Source organism: Limulus polyphemus, unplaced genomic scaffold, assembly GCF_000517525.1.
Source record: "Limulus polyphemus unplaced genomic scaffold, Limulus_polyphemus-2.1.2 Scaffold2716, whole genome shotgun sequence".
In the NCBI taxonomy this organism is placed as follows: Eukaryota; Metazoa; Arthropoda; class Merostomata; order Xiphosura; family Limulidae; genus Limulus; species Limulus polyphemus.
In genome coordinates, this window is record NW_013668326.1 from 39,071 (window position 1) to 57,252 (window position 18,182).

General features: G+C 31.7%; 1 protein-coding gene across 1 annotated transcript in view; it reads right to left on the reverse strand.

Moving 5' to 3' along the window:
- The window catches only part of LOC106467717 (ELMO domain-containing protein 3-like), a gene marked incomplete at its 3' end in the record, with an annotated part of 92,157 nt that overhangs the window by 31,545 nt on the left and 42,430 nt on the right, over positions 1-18,182 (reverse strand). Inside the window, exon 4 of the mRNA XM_022395905.1 lies at positions 9,908-9,996. Within this exon, the coding sequence (XP_022251613.1) occupies positions 9,908-9,996 (89 nt within the window). The remainder of the gene's footprint in view (positions 1-9,907; positions 9,997-18,182) is intronic.

An 18,182-nucleotide genomic window follows, 5' to 3' on the forward strand; every position in this document is an offset into this window, starting at 1 on the left:
GATGGCCTCCAGTGTTTTAACTGTGGCAAAGTTGGACACAGAGCGAGGAACTGCTTTCAAAAGCAGAAAAGAAATGAGCAAATATCATGTTTTACTTGTGGTATTACAGGTCACGTCACACGAGATTGCTGACGCCCAAGGAAGGCAGAAAACGAAAAAGCCCCAAAGGCTGGAGCTTACAGAGGAAAATTCCCAAAAAATAACGGTAGCCCTACGTTTACTGTAGAGTCAATAAACATAATCCCCCCCGGGATTACAGAGCGAAATTAGTAGTAGTTCCGGCAATTTGGGATAAAAGCTTGAGTTTGAGTGTCCATAGTGTTAACAAAGTATCCCCAATAGTTGTAGTAGAAATAGAAGGTATAATATGTCGGTTATTGGTTGATACAGGCACTCGATCTTTAGTACAAAGTGTAGAGCTAGTAGATAAAAACCCGACATTGTTAGATAATGCTTGGAAAGAAGTTTCTAGAAGTATTTTACCTTCTATAAGGCATGTATTTGATAGATTATGGAAAGCAAATTTATGGCTTAAACCAAGTAAATGTCAGTTCCTGAAAAAGAAGTAGAATATCTAGGTCATTTGGTGACTGCAGATGGTGTAAAACCTGACCCTAAAAAGTTAGAAGTCTGTAAGAATTTTCCAGTGCCTAAAACAGTGAAAGATGTTCATGCATTTTTAGGATTTGTAGGCTTTCATAGAAGATTTATACCGCATTTTGCACTGGTGGCAAAACCTTTAACTGAATTAACTAAGAAAGAAACAAAATTTCAGTGGACAGATAAAAAGACAGGAAGCATTCGAGAAACTAAGGGAAGCTTTATTAATAGCACCAAGACAATACAGCAAGCACAAAGACAGACAGAAACAACCTATCTACAACAGAGTAACAAGTGTGAAGTGTGCAAGTGAGTTTATATGTGTGTGTGTGATCGAATGGGAACAGAACGTGTGTTGTGAAACAAACCGATCTTTATGAGAAACAATTAGTAATTATATGCTGTGACTGTAGGAAAGAAGGTCACCATCATCGAAATAGAAGGGTTCACAGTATGTGGACACTATTTGATCAAAGAATTAGCCATCAAGGATTGTTGTTCCAGATGGACTGATGTCTACTGTTTCCATCCGCCGTTTACAGAAGATATTTTAAGTGACATCAACCAGAGGCACGTGAACTGATGTACGACATATATCTGCACAGCATCCACTGGACAGATGGGGAATACATCTTAGTGGATCTATTTGAAGGCGTGAACTTTATGAACAACACACCAAACTTTATACAAAGGGAAAAGACAAGAATACTAAATAGTTGGGTATTCCTTGCGTGGATCTAGAAGATTTTGGATGTCCAGCATATAGACATTTGGACTGTGCTAGTGCTGGAAGACTATATTGTGCTTATTGCCAGTATCCTCAGGAACATTGTGCACATTGGAAGGCTTGTGCTCTGTACAAATGGATCATCAACAGTGCTTGGAGTACCTTCTGATGCTTTCAGAGATTTTTAAACGTGTCCATAATACTGAAAATATATATGTATTATAATCATATTTTGATATCTATATGTGTATAATATATTATCTATGTATTTTTAAGTGTATTTCATGTAAACATATATATAATCAGTAGAATTACAACATTTATATATACTGTTGTTATAAACATTGCTGACCCAAACTGTGCTGATGAGCCTTGAATAGGCAAAACTGCAGTCCACAGCAGAGGGTACGGCTAATGAATTAAGCCTCTACGTCACAGATTCTTTTTTCAAATTCACCTTGATGAAAAACAAAAGAAATCTTTAACATACATATAATTGCAATTTTAATTGAAGAGAACAGACATCTTTGAACAGAAAATACTAAGTTGAGGCAAATGCTAAAACTTGTAAATGGTAACTTTTGAGTTTTTATTTGCTTGTTATTCTTTGTGTCATATTTATTCTTGTTCTCTGTTAATCAATGTCACATTCAATTATATTTGTAATTTTTTGGTAAAGATTTTGTAAATAATGTAAGATGATAGTAACATAACTTATTTGCATTATTTAAAACTGTGCTTGAAAGATAAAATAATTTTATTGTTTTATTAATAATTTTCAAATATAAAATTGCAGTTTTGGATACTTAGCACAAATAATTTTTTTTGAGATTTATCTAACCTGTTTGGTCAAGTAAAGAAATTTAAGTGAGAATCCTGGACACAGAACAATAACATTCCTGATAATTCTAAAATTACTAGAAAAAGTTATGGTTCATTATCTCTTACATCTTCATCTACAATACTTAGGACTGATAACAGTGGGGAGGTATGTTTTACTGTTATATAAGCCAGTCTTAATTTTATTGAAGTATGATAGCTTTGATATCTGAAACTTTTATATTTTTGGTGCGTTAACAATATAATTTCAAATGCAGCCATTCTAACATCCTCAGCTGAAATAAACTAAAAAAAAAGACTCTTACTCATATTTCTTAAGTTGTATTTTTTGTCAAAACATTAATGAAATTATTAGAGATATAAAATTTTTAAAAGCATTTTGGTGATAATTATAAAAGGTTTATATTTATACAATGTTTTATGTTGTAGTCATAATGGAATTTTTTATAGATCAATTTGTAATGATTGAAATAACTGTCTCCAATTACATGAAACACAGTAAACAGCCATACTAATTTGTAGTTATTATACAACTTGAAACACCTTTGAAACTATCCCTTTACTTACACAAGTATATGTTATTATATGTAATATAGTATCATTTAGTAATTATATATTTTTTATTTGTATCGTAATATCCATTATTACCAATGTTATGGTAAAAATACTACTATCACACAGTTTTAATTTCAAAATTGATACAGGTATGCTAGTTTATCATTCTCCCATAGTAGTGTTGGACGTCATAAATTAACCTTTACTAATATTTTATTAATTATTCCATTTGTTAACATGTATGCATGTAACATTGATGTTCTTTGCATCTTATTTTCAAGGAATGTGATGTTTGTCCTATATATTCCTTACCACATTTGCATGTGGTACTATATATGTCTTATTTTTATTCCTTCAGTACAGGTTGTTTCAGGTTAGTAAACAAATTTATGTTGTTGTTGTTGTTGATAGGGGAAAGACGGGAGTTAGAATAATAAGTGCTTTATATAATGTTAAAGATTGCCCTATCTTAACTATTAACAAAAAAATTCACATAGATAACATTTCTTTCAGATTTATAGTATCCAGCATAGGCTCATCAGTACTATATGTTGCTAAATTCTTAGCCAAGAGATTATATAAGCTCTGTTCTCAAACTAACCTCTATTCACTCAAAAACCCTTTTGACTTTGTAGACAGAATCAAAAACTTTTAATAAGGCCAAGAAAAAACTAAAAAAACAAACAAAAAAAACACACAAGTATATACAGAAAACCCCATGGTATCACAATGCACCACACATAATATCCAATCATCAACTGTCCCAAAAAATATCCTCCTACTTCACCTATGTAAACTATGCTATACAACTTTGAACCCACAAAGAAAGCCTACAAATTGAATTGAACTATTTAAAGAATGTATCACTATTTGGAGGTTTCAATCCCAACATCAAATAGTTTTTATTAAGCTTTAAAACTGTAAAAAAAAATATTATGCTAATTTCAATTTTTTCCCTATCAACAACGAAAAACATAAATTTGTTTCATTTGCTTTAATGCCAGAAATTACTAATGAACTTAGCAGTCAATTTAATAACAAAAATTAATGTAAAAACTGTATTTAAATCTTCACACAACATAGAAACCTTACTACCTAACCTGAAAGAACACCCATTAATGGAACCAAACCAAGACGTATATAGTATTCCATGTGAAAGTGGTAAGAAATATATGACAAATATCAGATCACGAGATACTTTGGGATGAAATTTTTCTTCTACACCAACCCAAAACTAAAAAAAGAAAGACAGTTTAGAAAGAATAAAAATTGTCTTCTGTAATGGAAAGTACACTGCAAGCCTATTCACCATTATCAAGATGAACAGTTATCAAATAGTGCATGACCTTACATGCCAACATGGACCATAACAATGTAGTGAGGCTTTATAGTTGTTATAAAGTATTCAACTTCTGTATACATATGTCAGAGAATGTGTCCTCACCTAATACATGAATACACAGTTAGGCATTAATAAAAATAATCTCATTTGAGTTAGATTAATACAGAATAATGTAATTCAACATAAGTTTTATAATTATTTATTCATTTTGTTCATGATCACTGATGTATAAATCAAGTTTTCATAATGAATTTCATGCATGAATAAAAATCACATTTATCACTGTCTTTCACAATAAAACATTGTCTAGATTATTCTGCCTTCAATTTTTAAAGATGTTATATGCTTAATGAATAGACAAATTTCAATGTCATACATAGTAAAAATACCTCAGTGCAAGTGAAATCAAGAGAATTCTAAAAGAAGACTAAAGGCCAATACAAGAGCCATAACTACAATAGTGGCTCAACCAAGTTGTCAACAACAAAAAAAAAAAAAATTAAGTCAACTGAGAAAGAAATGGGTGAAAACTTAAACAAGTCCTTCTATATCAATGGCAATAAAAAATTCACATCTATTAATACACTAAAATCAAGAAAGCTTAACAAGAACACCTTAATAACAGCACGACTATGGATATAAAATCACACTCTTCTTGCCTCAAACCTAACAAAAGCATACCACAGATTTTAAGGTGTTAGATTATACAATAACAAATGGATATGAACTTGCCTCAAAAACAATGGAAAATATACATATATATATATATATATATAACCCAGAGTAAGCAAAAGCAATTCCTGCAAGTATGGTCATGTGATGTATGAAGTATCAAATAAAGAAATAAATAAAAATAATCCACTAAGGTCAATAAAGATGCGTGTTTATGTGGTAATCCAAGAGTAAACATAATACACAGTTACCCAATCCTCATAAAAACTGGACCTAATGCACAGAAGGATAGGTGTAGTGATTTGCTACTGATAGAATGAAAGAAAAGACTGATTGTAGGCAATTATAATGTGATGAAGTTAACAAAAAAAGAAATAAAACAACTGTATCGAACAAAAACAAATGATAAAGGAATACTGTATTTAGGAAAAGATAAGTTAGATTTTACTTCATAATGGCCTGAATAAGTATAAAACAAATTAGAATACTCATACAATGAACAAACTAAATGGATTCAAATATCACTGAAGCTTCCATGGCAAGCCTTGTCTCTCTCAAGCCAGAAAAAAATGTACTTTTTATACTAAAACTCCATTTACAGTTGAACAATCAGAAAACTGGATAACAAGAATCTGGAAGCATCTTTGCTCTATGTGACATTGCAGAAACAAGGTAAACTAGCACATAACATAACTATCCCATGAAACAGTGGCCAGCTTCCATAATGACTTCAATACAAAAAATAGCATCTGAGGCCAAATTAAGCACATGTTCTTGAGTAGATTTAGTACGTTCTGAATCAGAAGTTTAGATAATTTAAAAAAAATTTTAAATAGAAAATATTTTTTTATAAATAGAATGAAATATAATATTTGCATACCAAATTTGAATTTTCATACATGGGGAAACCCTCAAAATGAGAAAAGATTTTCAATTAAAAATTAAAAAGATGAGCTTGTGCAGATCAGGGCTACAAAAATGTACATCACAAATTTAGCCAACAGACAAAGATTTCACTCACAAATTATTTACACACACACATAAAAAAAAGAGCATAGTGAATTCAATTACATGGTAGACCTTGCCAGATAATGTTACCTACTAGAAATTGGGATGATTATCTCCAATTGTACACATACATCACAATTATTAATATACCTTTACTACTTGATGGAAAAAATAATGTGATTTAACATATTAAAAATTAAATGAAAAAATAAAAACATCAGTTTTATTATACAATGACAATACTTTTTTCATACCACTTCTGTTTTCTAGCACAGAAACTATTTTAAGTATGATAGATTCAATTTACAAAGTTCCAGATCCATACACGGTGTGGTAAACCAAAGATCTCTGTAAAAGTCGTGGCACGTGTGAGTGGATTATATAATAGATATTTCAAACATTAAATTAAAATAGAGGTTGCTTTGTTCAATATGAAATAAAGGGCATGTCTTCCACTCACAGAAATCAGCACCGAGTAAAGAATCTAAAAGTTAAGAGTTTGTGTCCTGAACCTTTTGGTTATTTTACAGACATGTATGTAAATTTATGCTCTAGTAAAGTGTATTTTATAAGCACATTTATTACTTGGTATTTTCAACATGAATGGCTTTTATGTGATATAAAAATTAAATGGCCAGGTTGGGAATCTCCAAAGTTACAGTGTAATCATCCCTAATTTTGAACTATTAGTCAGAGAGATATCAACCAGTCAGAACATCTGTTTCAGCTGCAACCCAGCAAGTTAACCACTAAGCCACATTCAATGGTAAGTAATACACAGATGTTACCTAAAATGTCCTTAAATGAGTCAAATACATCTTAAATAATAGGAAACAGAATACTAGATTAAGTATTCAAATGTGATAAGTAAGATAAAAACATAATAAATTCATTATTATACACTTGAAGCTTTTACTAATTATAAATCATATACAAACAATTACAAGTTAAATAGCACCTAACTACTATACATATTTGCAAAAAAAGCTAAGAAAATTAATTTACTTGGGAGCCATACAACTTTTTTTTTGTCTACTTTCAAATTAATAAAAAGTGAAAAAAAATTCTGAGTAGCCCCTATTAAGTTTGGCTTTCTTAATTTTTTTCCAAATACTTGTAACACTGTATGTGAAGCCTCATATTAGCAAGATATCAAACAGAAGTGTATGGTTAACATAATTTATCTATACCTCTCTTGCTTTACATAATGTAATTAGAATGTGTAGAAATAATAAACTAATGATTAATTTTTATTACGTATCATAAGGATCAAAATATAATGAAGATAGAAAAAGTGTCACACTGTCAGTGCATAATGTACCAACATACTCCTGATGGCAATCAAAGAGATAAAGAAGTCTAGATAATCATATGGGATAAAAGCACACAAGACTGTGGCTAACATTAATACAAGGCATGCTAAAATTAATTTGTGGGAAAATACAAATGATTTACATTAACACAAGGTATGCTAAAACTACTTTAGTTGAAGACAGAAATGTTTTATCCTACATTATGTCTAACTATAATTTTTAATTAGATGAACTATAGCTACGTGAAGTAAAAGCCCTACCAGCATATACAGAAAAAATATTGATCTCTTAAAAGAGTTCTCTATTTTAAATCTTGACACCACAATAATAATCTGCAAGATAAATGAAATAGTTAATAGTAATGCCTGATCTCATACATCATATCAGAACAAAAATAAAAATTGATTAATAATAATTAACATACTGCTACATACATGAAACTTGCATGAATATAAATAACATACAAAAGCTAAGCCTACAGTTAATATATAAAAAATCTAATTAATCTCATATAATTATAACTAAAAAAAAACTAAGCCTCAAATTATGAACAAATATTAAAATACCTGTCTTGAGTTAAGTCTTATTTATTTCCATCAACATAACTGTTAAGTTCACTATAGAATATTTTCAATTACCTAACCTAAAATTAAATATAAAAAAGAAAGAACAAATGAATAGATTTTAAGTCAAAAATACATTGTAGTCATTTTGCAAGTTTTTATAAGTTGTCACCATAACCAAGACTTCTATATGTAAAATCTCTAATAAGCAACAACTTTATTAAAATAACAAAAACAAAAAATTAGAGACATAACAAGACACAAACTGTGATGAACCACTTACAAACACTGTTGAATGATCTATTATTACTTAGATCTATAAGCAAATTCAATTAAATTACCATCAGTTTTGAGTGGTTAGTAATCTAAAACTAAAGAAAGTTAATATTTTTCATGAAAAATATGCTTGCAATCTTCAGGAAGTTGCAGATATCACTAGAAAGTATTAAACCTGTTGTAAGTCAATTACCTGTTCTTATCAGAAATAAGTGACTAATGTATTTAATATTTGTTGCAATTGGAATACAAAACAGAAGCTGAAGTTTGAAGCACAATAAATACCTTTTTTTTTAAGAAAACCAAAAGTTGGCTGATCGCGAGAATGTACTATTGCACTGTGAGATTAGAAATATAAAACGGGCTGTATATAAAGATTAAGGGTAGTTAACTTACAGTACATGATCAGCAGAAGTGATGGATAAAAGATTAACAAATGGATAAAACTTCACCAGCAAGTGTTGAATCTTTCAAGAAACAGAGAACTGCTCTTCTCAATAAAAGGAATCTACTTCACTTCAAAGTACCAAAAATTGCATGAAAGAGGACATCAGAATGAGAAAGTATTTCTTTTCCATGTGATAGTAACAAAGGTCAAGCAGGACACAATGTAAATGTATATATATCCCATGAATCAACAGACAAGTTCCTTAGCTGGTCAAGGTACAAAAAGTAAAACCTCAGACTAGGTTTTGCACACAATTTCAATTGGATTTATTGTTTCAGAATTAGAAATCTGACAAATTTAAAGAATTTTATGGATAAAAATATACAGTGTATGAGTGTAAGATATGTAGTATTTGAAAATCTCAAAGCTAACAAAACATACTTTAAAAAAAAAAAAGAGTTAAGGAACTATATTCATGTTTCATTTATTTCTGCTCAACTGGAAACTTTTCCTTCCCACAATTTATATTGTGCAAGTAGAAACTGACAATTAACAGGAAAAAAATCCTCTTGAAAGCTTCCTTTGATTTGGTAAACTTATGTGATAATTAGTAAGCAATTAATTTCCTTGGGTAAGTAAAACCAATTATGCTGATCATAAGATTGTAAAACATTTTCTATAAAATGAGAAAGATGAAAGTGAAGAAACATCCAACTCAATCAATAATATCATCTTCAGAGTACTTGGTAATGTGATAAACAAATGTATAATGCATTTCCAACTTCTTTTGTTATTCTTGTCTTTATTCAGAATTTATTCTTTTCTCAGTATAAATGCAGGTTTCACACAATACTTGGTCAAGAAAGCTGTTACGTTCATCTCCTTCGAGATATCTCTGATCCTTTATTCTATAGGATATAATACCTGTTCTGCCCATAGCAAGAGGGTGTGGAACAGATCTTCAAACATTCTAGTAAATGATCTGGAAAAGTAAGCAGTTTGAAGGAAGATCCAGTAAAGGTAACCATCCCATAGTAGAAGAATAAGTACACACACATATTTTTTATAAATCAATAAAGACTTTTTTTTTATATATCACTTTGTGTCCAATCTCTTCCTTTCTCAGTTATTATAAAGATTCTGATCAACTCTCCTGTTATTGTTACTGCCATAATGCATAATATAAATGGATTTTTCGTAAGTTTGTTTTGTTGTTAAGTGCAAAAGCACACAATGGGCTATATATTCTTTTCTCCCCACAGAGAGTGATCACTGATTTTTAGTGTTGTAAGCCCTTTCACTTACTGTCAAGCCATAAGAAAGGCTTTAGGATAAAATTGTAAATATTCACTGGTATGGTTCAGATGATAGGATCTCTTGTGAAAAATTTATATGTACATGTTTGCATGATGAGTATGACTAAGATTTCAAAGCAACAAGTTTTGTGATACCCTAAAGTGGTCAATCTATGAAACAACATACAGTCCTGTGAATTTTTATTAATAATCTTTATCATATATATATATATATATATATATATTGAACATATGATATTATCTAACTCTGAAAGACATCTGGATTTCCTAATACAATGGATAAAGTCAGATTACAAAATTTATTTACCAAGTATTTTTTCATGTCCTTATTCTTGATAAACTCAAATACTTCTTCAGGTGTGATAACTGGAGTTGAAGTTGGGCTAGTTATTGTCCCTGAAAATAGTAAATACACAAAATGAAAATATACTTTGTCTAACACTCTAATTAACTAAAAAAAATTTCAAGAACTTGAAGTCAAGTGCATGGTAATAACAATAGTAAGTTATTATAACATATATTTTTCCATGAGTAAGATAAATAAATAAAAGTGGTTTAAGAATTTATGCAAAATAAAGACTTGGGTATCACTGCCACATTTAGCTTGGACTTTAAGTATATAACTGCACAAACAAACTTACAACCACATATGTATGGTAGGGCTGAGCTGAGGCTTTGATTTGTTAATCATTGTTGCCTTTCGTCAGGATCTAAACATACTGCAACTGAATAAGATGGCCCTAAAATTACCCTGAATGAGTATGTAAATTTGAACACAAGAATTTAAAAAAACATATAATGAAATATGCTTTGGATTGATAGTGTGATATAGCTGTCAAAACTTATTTTCAAGGTACTGAATAAAGTCAAGATAATTGCAGTGTCTGTATAAAAATGTAACATGCTGATTAACATAACTGGGCCACAGCCAAACCACATCATTTTAAAAGTTCCAGCAAACATATTCATTTTCTTCCAGAAATGATTATATTTGTAATGCCAAACCAAACTTCAGTTTCCAAGAAAATGAAATTCATGATCTTTTTTTTCACCTACTTTCTGTACAATATGCATTCAAAGGAAAGTTCTATACAACAATTATCAAAGTTCAACATACTTAATAAAGCAGTCATGACTCTAACAATACTAGATGACTTAGAAATCAACTGAATAGGCAAATAATTTATAAATGGAGTGTATAAGAAAATAATTCTGGTACGAGATGCCACAGGTCTACCAAGTGACAAGTTATTCAAGATCAATTTCAAGGTCATAACCTACTAAATTTTGTGAATATATACCATACACCAAAAATATCTCTTGAAAAGGTCTAAACAGTAGCAAATGAAACATTTTAAACCAAAACTGCTCCACAACAGCAAAAGTCATGAAGAGAGCCAAGGACACTTTTTACCACTGTGTTGTAGTTCTTACTTGGACATCAGCCTAAACAAGTGAAAGTTAACATTTTACTTACCTGGAAATGTATTTCAAATAGATACTTACTTCTCCACAGAACAAACATGTAACAACTCACACTACTGCCAAAAGGGTTTTGTACATGCATCAAGCTCTTGAACAAAATTCCCATCCTAACACATAATAACATGTACTGCACCAGTTATGATGCATTAGACTATATCCCTTCACCAATAGAGGAGCAACACATTCTTAATACACAGTACTCCCCTTTAGCATTTTGTGTATACCAAAACCTCATTACAGATTAAGCAAAAGAGACACACACCAGAAGTGAGTAGTTCTGTGGATAGATTAGTATCTATCTAAAATACATTTTCAGGTGAGGAAAATGTTAACTTCAGAAACACTATTCACCTCTCCATAGAATAGATAACTAGAATCCCACATTGAAAATATAAGGGAGGAACTGGTGTAGATAAAGAATATTAAAAGATGAGCTTCTTTCTGAAAACATAGTAAAAGAAAGGAAAATTCATGCAGTTTATCACTCACTACAGTGTGGAAGATGGTGATCCTAGTGGAAGCATCATTTGATGGGAGATCACATTCATTTCAAGCAGGGAATATCCTTTGCCCAATACAGTCAAAAGAATCTCCTGCATGGTGTTAAAGTGTCATAAGGGTGAGAAGAATGTGAATGCTGCTTGACTGGCCTGTATATTTCAGGAGAGTTGGCAGAATATATATGTGTAATGCGGCTAGGGCAATAAGCCAAATCATAAAGTAAATAAGAAATACTTACATGATATACTTACCAGAATAAGCAGGGGCAGCGATGAATCATCACAGACTTTCTTCCCCAAAAACAACACAAGAACCATTGGGAGGTCACCAACACCTGCAATAGTCCAGTTCTTCATGTACAGGGTTGGTCTGCACTACGCTTCCAAATATACATATCTGCTCTACTTCTAATAGAGGAGTGCATCCACTTGTTCTAATATTAGTGAGATTACACCAACCCAAAGGGGAAATCTCTATATAAACTTCTTCATGTATGGAGGAACACCATAGCAGTGCATGGATTTAATAAGAGTTACCTATCATTTGCATAAGGTTCCACTGAGAGACTGTGAAATGGGTTATCGTGGATAGAGAGTGTCAAATGCAACAATAAGAGGGCTCATAAAGTGGGAACAAAACACCAGGAGATCACTCTACCAGAGGGATCAAGTGTGAGTGAGACAGCTAATCCACCACTAAGTTCAAAGTTTCCAGAATATAAAGGTCCAACTGGAAGTTGTTGCCAAAAGCGGAGCCCAAGAACAAGAAAGCAAGGGTCCTGAGAGGGAGTACTTCCCTGTTAGCTGATGCAAAACAGGACAGTAGAGTTGTTCAAATAGATCAAAACAAGTTGTCCAGACAGCTAATATGGTGGCAGGTCCATAGAAATTCCCACATCTCAAGGACAATGATGTGGAAATACAACTCAACAGGAGACCAAACACTAAAAACAGTGAAGCTGTCCAGAATCTCAAACAACCCAGCTAGAAAAACATATGTGAACAGGTGTAAGTCCAAGCAGTTGGAAGAAAATGGATACTTATAGTAGTGTGAAAACATTTGAGTTGCTATGACAGTGATAGGTAAAGAAAAACAAGAAGACAGTGGATCACAGGGTATATATATTCCAGTGATCTGCAAGTATTCAGTGAAGGGGACACAATAAGGCACATCCAGAGAAAGAAGGGATATGAAAGAGGTGAGAAACTCCCAAAAAGTGACAGAATCTCATGTGTAGAAAGAAAAGACGACATGACAGGCTTTGAATCCAGAAATCGGAAATGTAAAAAAAAAAGGTTGAGCCCATTCATCAAATGAAGCAATAAAGGCTCCCAAATGAATCAGATATAGAATGGGAGTCAATACCAATTTATGAGCCTGACCAGCCAACACAAACATGCAGAATCCCAAAGGAGAAGGGAAACTGGAACAGATATGACTCCTAGGACAGGACTAGGAGATGCTAAATGAGTATATAGCAATGGAAGTGCAGACCATATGAATGCATTCTCCATGTGAAAGCCCTCATAAATTAGACAAATATGAGTTCTGAAATATAAAGAAAGCTCCTGGGAGAAAACCTGCGTGACCCAACAGTTTCCAACCAAGTAAATCCACAAGTGGAAAAAGTGTAAGAGCCAAGCTCCAAAAGACCAAAGTTTAGGGGTAGTCCCATAAACAAGAGATCACCAAGGCCCATTTTGACTAGCCTTTCAGGAGACACCAGAATGAGGAACTCCCAAAAACTTCAGCATGAAATGTCAACTGGAGTTCTCTAATATAAAACTGAGGGAATAAGGCATCCTGACAGAACAAATCCCAGAAACAAAGACAGTGAACTAGGAGAGTGTTTATTTCTTATAGCAAAGCCACATCGAGCTATCTGCTGTGTCTACCGAGAGGAATCGAACCCCTGATTTTAGCAGTGTAAATCCGAATACTTACCGCTGTCTCAGTGGGGGATGTGAACTAGGGAACAGCTAAAGAAGAAAACAGGGCCAACACAATGATGAGGTTAGTGTGACCTTCCCTAGAAGGCACAGATAGCCTTGCTGCTTTGCACCATAAAACGCCAACCAACCCTAGAAATGCTATCAAGGTAGTGATGCAGAGCTTCAGAAGGAAAGGGTAAAAAGGATAGCAATCTAAGAATATGAATATGCAAAAGATGAAGATGAGCAGATTGAGGTTTAATGAGAGTCAAAGTAAAAGAAGAATACAATCTCCAAGCTGGGAGAAGAGATTCAAGAGATAGGAACAATAGAAAAGAGTAAAAGTTCCAACCAAAGGCCACAGAGGAGTTTTTAAGTATGGGAAGGACATAACAACTAAGAGTAAAAAAAAACCAAAGACAGTAAGAATCTGCAAAAATATAACTTAAGAAGGGTAAAAAATCTTATGAGTTTAGATGCATGAAAGGAGCTCACATGAGAATCAGTAGAAATAACTGGAGTAAAAGACCAAATTTCACTTACTTGAATTATCAGAATAAGGACAAAGGCAGGTGTTACCTGATTCTTATCAGGGACAGAAGAAACAGAACCAAAGGCAGATTGTGAGTAGAGCTGGCCAAAGACAAAGTAGGCTTAGCAGAAGTTACAGAAGCAAGAGGATACGAGTCCTGGATTCAAGATGAAGAATGTAGGATAAAACCAACAACATAGTGTACAATGGTGGTACCATTGCTAAACATCAGAGTAACTCTATTCATCATGTCAACATTTAATGAATAAGAAACTATTTTGTTTTTAGAAAGAATAAGTAAAACCAAATCACTGGAACATTATCTACAAGTGTTCTAGAGTACATACAGAATCTACTACAAGAATACTGGCAGATAGAATCAAGGAGCACAATTTACTAAGGTATGTGGAAGTGTCAAATGTTCTGAAGCAGTTTGAAATTATTGGAACAGCCAAAAATTATTATTCTTTATGAATCAAAGAGACCTTGGCCATTGAAAACTTGAGTCCAGAATTAAATATATAATCCAGTACTGGTGAGCTTCTTTGGAAAATGTAATGAAAACATTTAACAACAAAAGGGACACTCAGTACAGCACATACTTCCGCCATGCAGAGTTAATCAAAAAATCAAAAAAGTGTCCATATGTCTGTCATTTTCAATGGACATGGACCATTTTTGACAGGACAATGAGGAATAATATTCTACATATGTCCACCAACTTTCATCAAAATACAATCATTTTTGACCAAGTTATAGAGCAAAAATAGTGCAAACAATTAGTCCCCATGTTAACAGATAGGGATTTTGTATTTTGTGACCTTGTTGTAACCTTGACTATCCAAACACTAATCACTTCTAAACTGGGTCATAGTTCAAAGGTGTACCATATTATGTCCAAATCCACTCCACCGTTTTCGAAAAATCTTGTTGACAAACACACACACACACACACAGGTGAAAACAACCTCCATCCACCTTTGATGGTGGAGGTAACAACTAAGTATTTATTATCACAGACTTTGGAACACATGTTTCAAAATCTTAAAGTCTGATTAAAAAAAGATAATAACTTGTATCAAAAGCTCTAACTCAAATCAATTTTAAAAATTTGTATCTTTTTTTAAATCAAGATAGATAACATTTTGCAGATTAACTAAAAATTGAGAGTAATAGGCACGTAAATTCTGTAATTCTCAGTAAAAAAATAACATAGCTCAACATGGCATTGCAAAAAAAAGAATAAGCTTTTGGTATGTACAAAGTGTTCAAGAGGAGTACTGCACATGAAAGATGTGTCACACACTTACTGATGGATAGTTATAATCTAATGCTGATAGCATCACAAACATTTTAATGTTTCATAAATAAAAGCATTTGTTAAGTAATCACGATATCTATTTTCACTAATCTTTTAGGTTTCATTAACTCTATTCTTCCAAACTAAATAAATAAACATATAGCCTTTAATTATTTCCATGAACTAATCACTAAGGCTTCACAATTTTGTGCTAATGCCATCTACAACAAAATGCTTGCATGCTACCTTATGTAGGGTTTTTATTATAATATTTTATAATTTTTAAACCCTTCAACTGAATTTTAGTGGTGTACTTATAATGCAACATTTTTGCTTATCTATTTTCTTTTACATAAATATAATATTATCGAGCAATGACACATAAAAAAGTACATGTATATAGGATTTAATTAATTCATTAAAGATCAAAATCTTTGCTAAAAACTAGACCAGTGAGGTGGCAACACACAGCATTGTGGTTCATTCAATAGCTGAAATTCAACAACTGTCATATTACCTTTCAACTGATTATCACTTTACACTTAATTTCATGGAATAACAATAATATATATTATTTGATCAGATTATGTTTGAAAACCCCTTCTACAAAATTGAAAATCAAATTACCCTCAGGAAAATACTGTAAAGTAAAGAAATAACTTATAATAAGTGTAATCTTTTAATGTGAAGAACAGGAGGTCAGAGAACATACACATACAATTCTATGAGATTTGGATTTTTAGAAACATTGTATGAAGGTAAAAGTTAAGAATGAATGACTGTTAGAAAAAATTAAACTTAAAGTAAGGAGTGAACAGTTTTTCAAAACTTCCACCTTACCTTTTATTTCCACTTCACATTCATTTCAGTTTATTACATTAATACAGTATTTCTAAAAATTCAGATATCATTTACTTCTGAAAACAGTACATGTATTTACTCATAATAAGCAATAAAGAAAACATTGGTTTGTGGTTCTTTGAAAAGACAAGTGGGAACCACCCAGGACCAGTGTAGTCTGCTATTCCCATTTAGAAGCTGGGGATTTTACTATCATGGTGTATTATCATGTGTAGAAGGACTATGCTTATGCTTTAATTTTGCTATCAAAAACATAATAATATAAGTAAGTACATTTAATCTGTCCAGTACAATTGAAAATGTTTTTAATCGCATCTATGCCAAGAGTTAATACCAAAACATACTGAAGTTACATGGTATTTTCATTTAGTGTAGGCTAACAGTAAGGAGACCATTATCACAGTTAACAGTGACAAAACTATTGTTAACCCTTAATGTACTTTTTTCAAAGTTGGTTTGATGGATAACTTAATTTAATTAAAGACTTAAAGAGATTATTTGAATCTAAGGATTTTCTGTGAAATCAATAGAAAATGCTGTTTTCATTTCCACTAATTGTTTTCGGTTTCAGAAACTCTGTTCTTCCAAAACTAAATAAATAAATATACTGTCTTTACTTATTCACAAGAACTAATCACTATGCCTTCACAATTGTGTGCTAATACCATATGCTTATTCTACAATTTAGTCCCAGCAAACAGTAGTAAAAACTCATATTAGCAGAAATCTTAATGTTCCATAAATGAAAGCATTTGTTAAGTAAACAGGATATCTATTAGCATTTAAGCATTTGGTTTTAACTTACTCGTAAATTACATTAATTTGATAAAGGTAGATGACCTGACAGGGGAAGTTTTAATCGACTAATATGTACTGGTTGATTACCTTCTGTTTCCACCCACTCAGTCTAGCATTCTTCTTTTACTGTTTATCTTTCATTTCCTTCACAGTCAATGGACCATATTTTAACATTTAAATAAGATACATAAACAAAAACTTTAAGATAAGCTATGAGAAAATATGAGTATTGTATGTTGTCTGTAATGTAGTGAAAGATTGTGTTCCCATGTTTAAACATCTATTAAAGAACCCAGCTAGTTTCCTCATTGGTTATTAAACCACTCCAACAACACAAATACTCCTTGATCTAAAACTATGAGCTTGTATTTATTTCTTTAATATAGCACAAGATCATTGTTAAACTCAGATGTCCTTCTTTACTTTCTTTAAATGAATATTATTGATAGTTATAGTTCTATATAGGTGCACTGACGGACTGTTTACAATAGGTATGAAATGTACTTTTATCTCAGTATGAGACTGAGCCTATAATTAACATTAATATTTTTCATATATAAGATGTATGCTTGTTTACTGTTTCAAATTAACCAGTACATGTGATATAAAATATTATAGACTTTTTTTTCAACTAGTAAAGAACAAAAAATAATAGAAAATTTCTCTATAAATTAAAAATTATTTCAGTGTAATATGTTCATATAGTTTCTGTTGTACTATAAGAATTCACTCATTCCTAACAATTAATAAAATTCTATCATAAGTAATCAAATCAAGCAACCTACATAAACCACACTAAAAATGAGTATGGCTAATTAAAATACTTCAATATATTGTTTTTTAGTACTTGCTAGCAATGTGATAGTTATTCAATATATGGTGATATTATCACAAATTTCTTGTAATAAAATAATAGTGCCATTTAAATGGATAAAATCATACATAATTAAATGTTTTTTATTAAAAGAACTATATGTTAAATCATCTGTTACGACAGCGGAAGTCACGTGACGCTAGTAACATGTCACAAGATTCCAGAAAGATTAGCAATAGGGGTGATCTAGTACGAAGGAAGCCACGGGAATTTGATGGGAAGGTACCGTGGGAAGCATATGGAGCACAATTTGAGCTTCTGGGAAAGATGAATGAATGGACAGAGGAGCAGAAAGCAGTA